Here is a 14631-nt window from a genome sequence, read left to right on the forward strand (position 1 = left end):
TGAATTTAAATAACATTTATTTCATACCATCAGAATGCATTTGTAGTGGTTTAGAAATGTAAAAGCTCACTCTGGCTATTAGATTCTTTTAAATTTTGTACAGTATAAATTTATACAAATATATTCTATTTATATATAAGCATAGTCTAACATTAAAACAACAAACATACATTCTTGAGTCAACAAATACTTTAGCAGAACATTGCACATAGCCTGTTTATATTTAGCATGAATATATTATCAAATTTTACCATCTACATTAATAAAATATACTTGGTCAAATTATACAGAGTAATAATTAATAAGATCCTTCAATTATTCACTGATTCAGTAAGACAAACACAATATTATAATACCACTTCGGTATGAGTTACAGTCATAAATAGATCCAAACAAAGTAAACATGTCATAAAAGTACTCAATTAAACAGTGCAAATGTTTTACAGTGTAACAGTCCACATTAAGTTGAAAAGGAATGATAAAATAGCAGCAACAATAAACACTGACATTTGACGGAGACTAATAAACATTTTGGTAAATATTTGGAAAGAATGTGGTAATCGTAAGGCTGTGGTGAGAATTATGTGAACTGCATCAGTCTTGCTAAAGTATTCATATAAAAAATATTACTGGAATGATTTCCTTTGTTTGTAATAACTGCTTTTGAGAGACTTTTTAGAATCATTTCCAGGAATTAAAGTAAAAACTGACATGTGCCTATTCAGATTACCACCATCTACCTGATATTTAAAAATGTTCCTTTAAAAAAAGAAAAACAAGAATAGAAAAGAATATACATAGTATGACATCACATACCAATAAAAGCCAATTCAAATTTTGCATTAAAATTGCTCTTGCTTAAATTCACAGGTCTATTTGGTTTGATATCTGAGGTGCAGGTGTTTAGAAAGGTGGGCAGATAGTGCATGAAACAATGTGCTCTCTAAAAAGTATTAAGGCTCAGCCGTATCTGGACAGTAACTGGCAACTGCCTGATCTAGTCCATTGATTTTTCAGGCGCTAAACCCTCTTCAATCGCCACTCTGGATTCCTGCACCTAAAATGAAGATAATTTTAAATATTTATAAAGCCATAACAGTGAATCAAAAGAATATTTTAAATTAAAGCAAAACAGGATCAGATATATTCTGATAACTACCATGCATCTCATTTACGATGCCACAGGATAAATGCATTAAAGAGAGTATACATTTTCCTTATATAGAACATAAAATAAAGCTGCACTTTTACTCACATTAAAAGGTTCACTAATACCGACAATGCACTGCAGGTTGCTGCTGTAATAACATAGCACACATTCTCCCCCAAAAACTGGAATTTCATCTTTGTTCACATAAACCTGTGAAAAAAGGAATTAAGATTCAAATCTTCTAAAAAAAAAAAAAAAGTTTCAAAATGTAACATCTATAATAAAGTCTTTAAAACTGTAAAATGTCGCATACCTGAAAGAGCTCATCATTGAAAGCCACCTGGTCGTCCTTCACCCAAGCGTACATGATATAGTCTGAAACACTTTTAAAACCAACCTGTGAAGTGACAAACACAAAGTCTGTATTACAGAACCCATGGATAAAATCAAATATTTTTTGTATTTCATATTATATCTCAAAGGACAGTCAGCCGAGCAGTGAGCACTGACACTGACAAAAGTTGTTGTTTACCGATCCTGGTCAAATTTGACTGGATACAGTAATCATGTATTTTATTTATTTATTTATTTTAAGAAATTATAAAATGTCTTCTTCCCTTAAGTAAAAACAATAAAATTATGCACTTCTTTTGAGATTTTATGATTTTTAGAACTTTTTCCATAAACATTTCTCAAATTCACCATTCATTTGCATATGCAAATAAGCAATTATATGTAACTTTGCAACAGTTAAAACCTACACTTTTATAAGTTAAACCATGAAGAAAATATGAGAATGTGTCATGTATTGGAGCAGATTGCTGCCATCTGGTGTAAAAAGAAAAATAACATGACTTGAAAATCATGTTATTACAATAATAGCCAGTAGGTGGCTGCAGTGTTCTGTGAAGTCACCTACTATGTAGTAATTCTACATTTTATCACAAGTTATGCATTTGGATATGTATTTAGACATTATCAAACAATTATTTTTCAAAGTTAAACATTGGTTTTGATTTTTTTAACTGTTTTGAAGTGTCAGTTTTTGCAATGACATCACATTATTACTTGCAGTCAAACCTGACCTGGAGTTACAAAGAAAGAAGGCGCCTTTTTTTTTTTTAAGACCACTTAGACTTATCGGATCAATTCCAATTTTTTTGTGTGTGTTCAGATGGCAAGTGAAGTAAAAGTCACCAAGTCTTATACTGCTCAGATAAAGGAAACCATTTTTATTACATTGGAAAAAAGTGATTTGGTCAAAAATGGCAACAAAGTTGTAAAATTAGATATAACTTTACACAGAAAAGGTTAGTATGAAATTATATCACACTAAAATGATTAATATAACTGTTTACAACTTGTGGCTATACTTTTGAAACAGTGAGTGTTGTAACATTTACACAGATTTGCCCCATTTACTTCCATTGTAAGTGCCTCATTGTAACCCAGATTCTTGCTTTTAAAAGAAAAGGAGGGACAAGTCAATATATATATATATATATATATATATATATATATATATATATATATATATATATATATATATATATATATATATATATATATATATTTGGTAATCAACATCATGCCACAAATGCTGTCAATTCAGCTGGACTTGTATTGAACCTGGCATATTTCTTTAAGAGTATTGTTAGAAAATTTGCCAGGTCCAAATGTGCTTGTGTTATTCCCCAATTATAATAAAAATCAGTGTGAAATAATCCAGTGTGAAATAGAAATTTGCATACAGTAAATAGTCTAAAGAACCCCTCCCACATTGGATCCCAACCTTATATAAGCCAATCCAGTCCCAGGCACTGGAAGCAAAAGGCTGAAGACGGCTGTAGGTTATCAGGGCATCAAAGTCAGCACTCCACTCTCCCTCAGCACACACTTGAACCAAGGGCGTCTCGTACATCTTTTTCAGCTGATAACAGGGAAACATAGAAAAGGTGATAAAACTCAATTTAACGTATCATTCTAGCTGAAGGTCCTGTATTTTATAGAATAAGAGTATACCACAGTGGGTAAATAAAAACTGTTTAGCCAAACTCAATGACTCCCCACCTCCAAGCGGAAGACGCCAACAACGGGCTTGTGGTCGCTAACGCCATACTCCATTTTACTGGTGTAAAATTCCTGGGTCACTTTGAGAGGAAACTCTTCCTCCTGGTCCCCCACCAGTTTCTTCTTCAGCTCGTCTTCACTGTTACCTTCTTTGTTGGGTTCCTCTGTCGGTGAGGAGTTGGACATTACTCTCCAGAGAATTCTATCGCACCATGCAGGCTTTCGTTTCTTTCCACTAGTCAGACATAAAGGGAGGAAAAGAGGATTGAAAGAGCTGCTATTTTTTATTTTATTTATTATTGATTTCTGAAGCACTTTTAGAAGTGCACTCATTAACTTTTTATGTTGCACTGACTGATATGACCATCGTCTTTTTACTTACACCTGTCAGTGTAAATGCAGCATTATGAAAAAGCAATAGTTTTTAGTTACAGATGCCATTTTAGATATACACTATCCGCAGTCAGCCATAATTAATTTATTCTGCGAGCAGAAGTGTCCAATAGCAGAGAGGTTACTGACATAATTGTGAGTAGTTTTCAGCTGGTCATGGGATCTCAACATGTCTGCCCCAAAGAGGCAACCCACTCCATTTAAAATACAACTTCTACCTGCCTACTAATGTGCCTGGAGTCCAGTTCCATGTGAGTGTACTTTATACGTGGAAAATATGAACAAAAATTACTGAGTGCACTTTTTACTGGAAAAACTTTGGCTTATCTTTGAAACATTTATTTTATAAAAACAGTAACTAAGCTAAGCCATGGAGTTTATGTTCAGTTGCAAAGTCCTCACACCAAATACACAAGGACTAACTGATGGAAAACATTTTTCTAACACGTTTACAAAGTGTTCAAACCAATAAAAAAAAAAAATAAAAAAAGGTCCTTTAGGGTCTGGAATGTGAGTCCAAGATATGTTCCTGTTGCATCTCCTTCAGAAAGACCATAAATACTGTACATCCAGTAGGTCAAAAGGGCATTTTCACTAAGCAACTCATTCCCATGCCTTATGACCTTGTACGTTGGAACGTTTGAACAACTAATGGACTAAACAAACAACAGCACTGAAAAAAAGCTGAAATTATTACTTACTTAAGCTCTTTGCAACATATAATCCTATCAAACTAACTACAAACACAGAATGAAATTATTATCTATTTGCAAGTTTGTTAATGGTTTATTTATGGTACTTAATTTAAACAATAACTAAGCAGTGTTACAAAAGGGTAGTGGGACGGGGGTCATGAAAGGCATTAGTCTGCTTTAAAGGGATAGTACACCCAAAAATGAAAATTCTCTCATCATTTACTCACCCTCATGCCATCCCAGATGTGTATGACTTTCTTTCTTCTGCTGAACCCAAACAAAGATTTTAATATGAATATTTCTGCTCACATTTGTAAGCTCCAAAAGCATATAAAGGCAGCATAAAAGTAATCCATATGACTCCAGTGCTTAAATCCATATTTTCAGAAGCAATATGATAAGTGTGATTGAGAAACAGATCAATATTTAAATCCTTTTTTACTATAACTTCTCCTCCCTGTCCAGTAGGTGGCGATATGCACAAAGAATGAAAATCTCCAAAATACAAAAGTAAAAGAATGTGAAAGTGAAAGTGGAGATTTATGGTAAAAAATATTGATCCGTTTCTCATCAACACTCATATCACTTCTGAAGACATGGATGAAACCACTGGAGTCGTATGGATTACTTTTATGCTGTCTTCATTTGCTTTTGGAGCTTCAAAAATCTGGTTACCATTCACTTGCATTGTATGGACCAACAAAGCTGAACTATTCTTCAAAAATTTTGTATGTGTTCAGCAGAAGAAAGAAAGTCATACACATCTTGGATGGCATGAAGGTGAGTAAATTATGAGAGAATTTTCATTTTTGGGTGAACTATCCCTTTAATGTGTATGGTCTTGAGTGGATGAGATCTGCCAGGCTTTAGGGCTAAGATTAAAAAAAAAAACGTTTAGTTGCTGAAATGCTACAATTAGGGAGCAATTTAAAGAATGCTGGCACAATGCTAGACAAGCACAGTGGAAAATGTAAAGCTTACTTAAAACCAAACCAAGTTTTCTCCACCCTGCAGGGGTAAAAGAGAATATGTGTGAACATCTGACAGGTCAAAATGCCATGGAAGAGGAATTGGAGAAGACTCAACGTATTATGATGAACTTTCCTCACGGCTACTGGAGGGATTAGGAACTGTAATTTAAGTCAACATAAAATGACATTCGCAACCCATTTTATATTAGTATCTGATGATATCTGATGAATTTCAGGGGGAAACAGGATATTCAATACAAAAAATAAAAAATGCAGAACTTGATTTTATCCATCAGGAATTTATCGAATTATGAAAAGTGGGTGATCTATTCCAGAATGGAGCCAGATGGTTGGAGGGGAGGAGTTGAAAAATAAGAGGGCTTGGTGATGTCAGTTGAAATGGAAAGTTGTTTCAGAGGCAGAGCAAGTTATTGCATTTTGATGGAAAATTACAACGACAAACTTTTTTTTCCTTTGGAATAAAGGGCACTGACGATTTGTGCACAATTATTCCAAGAACGTGTATAATTAAATAGGGTCCATTTTAATGTCATGTTAACTTTAAAATCAATGAATGAAAAAAAAGAAAAGAATGTGTAATATACTGCAGGATATGCTGCAAAATGTTACATGGATGTATGTTTTTCAACTACCTTGAATCGTAGTTATCTGAGTTTAAATCAAATTTATAGGTGGGTTGAAAGTCGAGAGGTCCCTCTTCAAACTCCTGCAAAACAGCTTCCTTCTTCTTCATCAAGGTGAGCTGCAGAGATATTGCCATGAACATGAGACAAGTCAGTTACTAATCTTGCAAATAAATTGTTTCTATACATCTTTACAAAGTTTCCTGAGGTTGCAATGTTACTACTAATATTATAAATGAAGAATAATCAGTACCTGATCTTTAGACCACAGAAGACTGAAACGCTGGCTGTTGATGCAGTTTCGAATGAAGTGCATACCATGGTCCTCAATACGAAAATTTAAATCCCCAAACCAGAACACAACCCTGGATAATCAAAACATGAGTTGGGGGAGAATTCATTTCCAAAAATGAAACATTTAAATTAATTATAAAAACAAAAAATAAATAAATAAAGAGTGATTATCTGTACCACTAAATCATTCTAAAATAAAAATGTTAAAAAATCAGCACAATACACAGAATTTTTGTACGCAGTTACTATTCCAAAAACATCATCATGGACTGACTTGTGGTCAAGAATCCGTGGTGTGTTTTTGGCATCAAACGTCTGAGCATCTAGAATGTACTCAAATTCATCCACTCTCTGGGAGGCGAAGTTCATGTGGGCAGTTAGGTGACAGTTCAGGAAGCAGAGCATGTGACCATAGAAGGAAAGACGAATGGACACGCCCCCTTTGTTACCCTTAGACACAAGAAAATAAGAGATTAATTAAAGCAAATCAACAAACAAACTGGTGCACTATTCAGTATGTACTGTGAACCACTATGACAACAAAATATTTTGTGTCAGCTGCTGCATAACTGTTGCTACAATTTCATATACTGATATGTTTGTTGATCCCGAGCTGTTTGCACTGACATGCTCTTACCCAGTATCCATAGAGTCCTGTTCGGGTATAAGTGACCTGAATGTCTCTGATAAAGGGGACGTGCTCCAGTTTGGAAAAGAAAAGCAAGAGTAGACCCTGCATCCGTATGGAGGACACCTGAACGGGTAACAATGAAAGAGAAAGGGTGAGAAAATATAATTGTGCCAAACAAAAAAACAGTCCTTGAATAGACTCAAAATACAATTTAAACGTGAAGTGTATTATTTTTTTATTTTATGTTAAAATACCTCCTAATATCCAAATAAATGCGCAGAAACAGCTGTCAGCAAGCTATTACTAGGTTGACTTCCCAAAGAGTGTAAACTTGGTGTCTCTGTGGTAGTCTGAAAACAATGCTCTCTTTATTGGTGAAAAATGCAGTGAATGATTTGCGAATTTGTGGGGCAAAAAATTAAATGGGTTTGGACACAATCATAATTTTTGCAATTCTGTTTGTCTTTCCTGTTGGTGAACATACTTAACCTTTGAATCACCTAGAACCAGTAATGAGAGCTACTCTATATCTGCAAAAGCGTTCAGAGCAAATATGAGTCCAGTGGGTCAGTGTTATCTTCCCTATGAACATCAAATAAGCACCCAGCACCTTCCACTGTGAATTATGTTATTAGCATATCGATCAAACCATGATAAGATGAAGCAGAAACAATCAGCACCTTGATAAATCCAAAAGGAGCCAGTGTGTTCATGAAGAGATGACTCCAGGAGTCCTCGAAGGCCAAGTCTGTGACAAACTTCAGAGGTGCTGCTTTCACCTCCTGTAGACTGAACAAGAGTAGCAATCACAGAGGTAAAGACATCCATCCATTCTTCCGAGATGAGATAACCTGGCTTTTGGAAATATCAGTTCTTAATATGATAATGTTTGAACTCACCCAATCACGTAGAGGTCTGGTTTCTTTGGAGAACTGAGCTGAAGCAGAGAGTTCACATCATCAGGAGGCTCTGCTGTGCCCACATTCCATGTGACAACATAAAGCCTGTTGAAGGAAAGGAAAGAAGAAAAAGGAAGGACGTAAGGAAGGAAGTAATAGGGAAAAGGAAGGAAGCAGAAAAAGGAAGGAAATAAGAAAGGAAGAAAGGATGGAGAAAAGGAAGGAAGGAAATACAGAGAAAGGAAGGAAGGAATAGAGAAAAGGAAGAAAGAGGAAAAAAGGATGGAAGAGGAAAAAGGAAATAAGAAATGAAGGAAGGATGGATAAAGGAAGGAAATAAAAAAAGAAGGTAGGGAGAGGAAAAGGAAGAAAAAGGAAAGAAAAATAAGAAAGGAAGAAAGAAATGAATAGGAAAAAGGAAGGAAGGAAATAAAGAGAGAAAGGAAGGAAAGACAGAAAGGAAGGAAAGATGGATGAAAATAAAAAAGAAGGTAGGGAGAGGGAAAGGAAGGGAGCAAGAAAGACGAAAAAGGAAGGAAGGAAATAAGGAGGAAAGGAGCAAGGGAGAGGAAAAAGGAAGGAATGAAGAAAGGCAGGAAATAAGCAAGGAAGGATGGATGGAAGGAAGCAAGCAAGCAAGCAAGCAAGCAAGCAAGCAAGGAAGGAAGGAAGGAAGGAAGGAAAGAGAAATAATTAGTTAGTCATTAGTTAAAAGGTGTTTGATAAAATTCCTGTTCTTCCTTCTTTTTAAGTAATTCATTTATAATAACTCCATCCAAGTAACTGCTAACTCCCACATGTCCTCACATACAGTAACTGTTCTGATGAACAATAACACCATTTCAATTAATCGGTCCATGAAATTAAGCATAGCACACAGCAGCTTCTGAAACCGCTCAATCCATTTACCCATTTGACCTCTAACCTATGAAAAAGGAGTGGTGGTGGCATAGTGGGCTAAAGGACAGAACTGGTATGCAGAAGGTTGCCGGATCGATCTCCACAGCCACCAACATTGTGTCCTTGAGCAAGGCACTTAACTCCAGGTTGCTCCGGGGGAGATTGTCCCTGTAATAAGTGTCTTTGGACAAAAGCATCTGCCAAATGTTTAAATGTAAATGTAAAAACGCAAAAGTTAAAAACGTCTGAAGAATAAAATAAATAACAAATTTACAATGCAGGCCTGTTTTTTTCCCCACTTTTTGCCACAAACCAAGCAAGAAACAAGCAGTTACTGTAGATCCGACAACTACAAACAACAAGAGCAGTAATAACAATAAAGACTAAACCTGAAGTGATCTTTTTTGGGTCGACCAGCCCTCTCTCCGCAGATGAGAAAAGCCCAATCTAACATTTTAGCCACCTGGGTGTGCAGTTTATCATCAGGGTCCAGATCGTCCACGCAGGTCATAAGCATAGCCAGACGCTGTCGCACATGAAGACGGCTGCTGGTCGACTGTGTACCAGTGCTGGCCACACTGTCAGCACGCACTCGCGTTTTTGCGTTAAACAAATCTGCTATTTCTTCCATGCTTCTTGTCAATGCCCTCACTCAAAAAACTTGTTGGTCATGTGAAAACAGAATGAAAAATATCTCAAATTGGAATGAGACTTCAGGTATTAGAGTATGTCTTGATAAATATTTAGTCCAGAGTTCCAGGGAAGCAAAGCTAGCAAAGCACTTCCGATTATTAAGAAAAGAGTAAAGTGTGAGCTTGCCGAGGGATTGTGGAATGGGGCCGAAGTTTAAGCGGACTTTTATATTTAGAGATTACAATGCTAATCTGGTTAAATAAGGGCCTACACCCAATCCAACACCTTCAGCATAGACCAGTGGTCTCAACTGGTTTTGCTTCAGTTTCTAAATGTCTCTTGAATTCTAAGGGAAATAATGTCCTTCAAACTCACTTATCATTTCAGATCTGTCATTACTGCTATATGTTTAGCCTATATGTTGATTGCATGTTTTAGTCTCCAAAGCAAATGATAACATATACATCACTTATCTCAAATATAAAGGATTACAGGTGTGAAAAAATATCGATATGCTTTTGGCTTTGAATTGTACATAGATAATAGGAAATAAACTGGCCTTGTTTTGTCAACTAGAACTTTCATATTAATTAATTAAAGGATATCTATAGTGTTATGAAACTGCTGCTTATAAGGTGGAACTGTAAAAAAAGTTTGGGGCTCCAATTAACCACTGAAACCTCTCATGGGATTTTCAAATGAACAGAAACCTGTCATAACGCCAGAGTGTGTTGTGAAAGCTAATCCCAATTGGTCTAATCCCTGCTTTATTCTTGCACCATTTTTCCCAACAATAAGAGGCTACATTGTTCACCTTTCATCTGAGAATTCTGAATGTTGAAACACAAAAAGTCGACAACAAAAGCAACAACCACGCACAGCACAACAACCCCCCCTCCCCCCAGGGGAAAATGCAGCCCAGGGCGGCTGACCATGTCACCCATGCCTAAATCCGCCACTGTCCTTCCCGTTGCTCCAAGGCAAAAAACATAATGAAATTTTAGTTTATGATACCTGCATTCACTGCTCACTGACAGATGTTAAGACTGTAGTTTTTGTGGCTTAGTGGTTCAAATTCTTGCCCGGGAATGCAATATGTGAAGGTTCAAATCCAAGAAGGGGCAAACCATTGAGGCCCACTGGATTACTCCAAGGGGACCTTATTTATAGTAAAAAGTACTATAAATCACTTTGAATAAGAAAGCATATGCTAAACGAATAATAAGATCACATACCCAAGAGTGTCCATCTTGCTGTCTTTCTGCTCCAGACTGACAGAATTCAGGGCACTTAAATCCTCCTCCTTCATTTCACCTGTCAAACATAAAAGCACATGTTATTACAGATCAACATGACTTATAAAGAATGCATAATATTTTTTCAAACATCCTTTAGAGAAAACATCCAGACTATCTTTCAGAGCACAGAACCACAGCTCAAAGTAAATTCAACATGTTTAATGCAAGTTATAATAAGAATATTTGCTTATTTACCTGGCTTTTACATTTCGCTTCGGATATATCACTTTGGATATACAAAGTCAGAATTAAATACAGTATCAAATGTTATCAGACTTCATTAACAATACGGAGTTGAATGAATTAAACTCAGAGCAGATTAAGGCAATAATTCCTATCATGCACAAGCTGCAACTTCTAATCATGCACTAAATTAAAGACAAAAATCTAGGATGATCACTTTAAAAAAAACAATATACAAACTACCTGATAAATCGCGTTTGTCTTTATGGTGTGAAACTATTAGTAGAAATAAAATACCTCATCACATCACGAGCTGCGCACTGTATTTACATGAGAGAGTGTGTGAAACTACAGGCAAATATCACTCAAACAAACATGGCTGCTAAAAATTTAAAATAAATGTCCTTCAGAAGCGGCATTATTTTCTTCCCACCCGTATTCCGGCAACTCCAAGGATTTTACATTTAGACGTCAAATGATTGGACGAAAGTTGTCTATACGTCACCAGCTTGACGACGCCTTCTGATTGGATGGTTATAGATTCTATAACTTCTGATACTTTGTAGTACCGACAGTAGAAAAACTATTTGAGATTTTCTTTTTATTAAAAGTAAATGGCTGAATAAATATACTGGAAAGAAAATAGTTAGTTATATGTGACATATTACTTTGTCCTGAGCAATTATGTGCGATATGAATGCAATTTTATTTTTTTATTTTTGGTCAAACCAATTTTGCCTGGCTCCCACATCTATGGTTTCACTGTATGCCAAATATAAGAATATAAAATATCAAGGTAACCATCACTTCCCATGAGAAAATATGTATTTTTATTTTATTTATTTTTTCATTTATTTTTATTTAATTTTTTGTCATTAACTGTTTCAGAATTTTCGGAGAATGCTGTGGAAAAGAAATACATTATTGCGTAAAGATGGAATGTGAAGAAATTCAGTTTTAGATAGAAAGAAGACTGTATGGAAATTTTTACCTGACCTGAAAAAAAAATCAGGTCAAGTACCTATAGTACAGAATCACCCATTTAACTGAAAATTATTATTATTATTATTATTATTATTATTATTTTAAGTGAAATTAAACAGTTGTCCATTTCAATAGGGGATAAGCTTAATTTTGAACCCAGGCAGTAGTAATGTAGATAGGTTATTTTTTTGTCAAAGTCCTGACTGCAATATTGGTAAGAACAGTGAATTGATGGTAAGCACATAGCCACTCTTGGAACTGGAAATATTTCAAGGTAATTTTATTCAGTTTAAAGCAGAACTTGAATTGAATTAATAATAAATGGAGGCATTATTATAATTTTAAGACAGAAATTTGGAAAACAACATTTTTAATTCACAGTTGACAGTGTATTTCTCACTTTTCTGTAAGCTAAGAAATATAAAAACTTGACAGAGAAATGTTTTAGTCCTTTTTCTACCATAAATCTATACGTTCACTTTCACTTTAGAAAAATAAAAAATAAAAAAATAAAATAAAAAAGATTTAAATATTTATCTGTTTCTCACCCACACCTATCATATCACTTCTGAAGATATGGATTTAACAACTAGAGTCTTGTGGATTAATTTTATGCTGCCTTTATGTGCTTTTTGGACTTTTTGAGTTTTAGTCACCATTCACTTGCACTGTATGGACGAACAGAGCTGAGATATTCTTCTAATAAATCTTAATTTGTGTACTGCAGAGGAAGTCATACACACCTGGGGTGGCATGAGGGTAAGTAAATGATGAGAGTTTTCATTTTTGGGTGAACTATCCCTTTGTTCTAATTGTTAATTTGAAATAATTTTCTTTTTAATAAACATTACATTTACATGACTTTTAATGTCTTGATATTAAGTTTGCTAAACAAACACGCATCTTGATAATTTGCTGCACATCTTGATCATTTAATTTAAGTGTAAACACCCTACCTAGTTAAACGTTACAAGTTATTAAAAACTAACTGCAGAATTAATTAATGATAAGAAGTTAAATAAAAGAAGTGACAAATTATGTTACATATCGTAAACTGTGCTGTATGGAATATACTGTATAGTAAATAGGTCTATCAGTTGTATAGGACAGAAGAGAATAAAAACATAGACCACCCACATCTTCACCCCGGTCAGATGATGAAATGTCCCGTATTGAAGATATTTGTTTTCCATATTTAAACAGAAAAATGCTCAAAGATGACCCCAGTCCCATAGGCCTATTGAAGCTCTCAAAATGCTCAAGCATCCCGTATTTGTGTGGCGAAAAGTTGGCAACCGTAGTCTTTTACCACTCAATACTAGAAGCAGCTCTTCATTTCACAACATCTCCTTCCTCAAACATCCCGACAGATGTGTGACATGGCCTACATTATACTAGGAAAATTCCCCATTTTGCTGCGATCAGCATTTTTGCATTTATTTACACGGTTGCTGTGGCTAGCTCCTGCTTCTCTCTCTCTCGCTCTCCCTCGCTTGCTGTCTTTCTCTTGCCACCATGGCTCATCATCCTCGGGATTTCAGATACATTAACTTTTTTTGATGATGTTTTGATTTGTTTTAATGAAAAAGTGCTTTGCACTTCTGCATTGTGTTTTTCATTCCCACAGCACAAACAAACATTCAAATTCAGTACCTGTGTCAGACAACAGGATCTGCAATTCTACATTGCGCATACACAAATGTGGGTTGTTTTGTTTTATCAGATGAACAATGACAATTAATCCAAAATATTACTGTCTTTCATAGTTGGCAGACATAACATCAAATTTCGTCAAAAGCATGGTCTGATGATACAAGCTTAACAACTTGAAATTCCAAAAGTGTTCATTATTACTAACCTATAATTGTGAAAACTACTTTGTAAAGATATCATATTTTTTGTCAAACTGTTTTCTATAATCAAGTGCCGTTGAGCAGTATAGTATTATATTTACATACCTTCTTTAAAATCAAAGTGGTCAGAAAGCTAGACAATTGTCTGGTTGATGTGTGTACTTTACAGAGGTGCGGAGAAGGAAAGTCACATTTCAAGAATTCTGTCACTCCATTAATGTGTTAAACCGGGGACAACCACCATTAACAATCTTATTGTAATTCTTATGGAAAGTCCCAACAAATAAACAAACAAATTATGTTTAAAGACATGTGCCTTAAGAAATCTTTACAGTGGGGGCCTGGGTAGCTCAGCGAGTAAAGACACTGACTACCACCCCTGGAGTCACGAGTTCAAATCCAGGGTGTGCTGAGTGACTCCAGCCAGGTCTCCTAAGCAACCAGATTGGCCCAGTTGCTAGGGAGGGTAGAGTCACATGGGGTAACCTCCTCGTGGTCGCTATAATGTGGTTCGCTCTAGGTGGGGCACATGGTGAGTTGTGCGTGGATGCCACGGAGAATAGCGTGAAGCCTCCACACGCACTATGTCTCCGTGGTAACGGGCTCAACAAGCCATGTGATAAGATGCACGGATTGATGGTCTCAGACGCGGAGGCAACTGAGATTCATCTACCACCTCCACCACCCAGATTGAGGAGAGTCACTACGCCACCATGAGGACTTAGAGTGCATTGGGAATTGGGCATTCCAAATTGGGGAGAAAAGGGGAGAAAAAATAAATAAATTTTTGCAGTGATATCATTGCTCACTCAGATGTCCTAAAAGCAGTTTGTAACCACACTTTCCTGGCTGTGTGCTTAGAGGAAGTGGTGAATTGGCCAGGGTACTTTTAAATGAATCACAAACAATTATGGACAGGAGAGGAGACTATAAAGATCCTAGTCAGGCCAAGCAGAATGTTATCCAGTTAGCATGGAGCTCACAGCTGTGATTTTGTTGGTGATTGCCACACACGTTTTCAAAACCTCTTTTA

General features: G+C 35.7%; 1 protein-coding gene across 1 annotated transcript; it reads right to left on the bottom strand.

The window, feature by feature from the left end:
- On the bottom strand, positions 1 to 11179 carry LOC127430108 (inositol polyphosphate 5-phosphatase K-like). Its single transcript, XM_051679598.1, is given in 14 exon segments — positions 1 to 1012; positions 1015 to 1057; positions 1256 to 1360; positions 1464 to 1547; positions 2943 to 3080; positions 3221 to 3455; positions 5933 to 6042; positions 6177 to 6288; positions 6492 to 6667; positions 6855 to 6971; positions 7529 to 7637; positions 7748 to 7852; positions 10516 to 10594; positions 11005 to 11179. Coding segments are annotated over 13 exon segments (1467 nt in total). The 5' UTR covers positions 10590 to 10594; positions 11005 to 11179; the 3' UTR covers positions 1 to 953.
- Positions 11180 to 14631: the final 3452 nt, after the last annotated feature.

The sequence above is a fragment of the Myxocyprinus asiaticus genome, chromosome 39 (assembly GCF_019703515.2).
Source record: "Myxocyprinus asiaticus isolate MX2 ecotype Aquarium Trade chromosome 39, UBuf_Myxa_2, whole genome shotgun sequence".
Lineage (NCBI taxonomy): Eukaryota > Metazoa > Chordata > Actinopteri > Cypriniformes > Catostomidae > Myxocyprinus > Myxocyprinus asiaticus.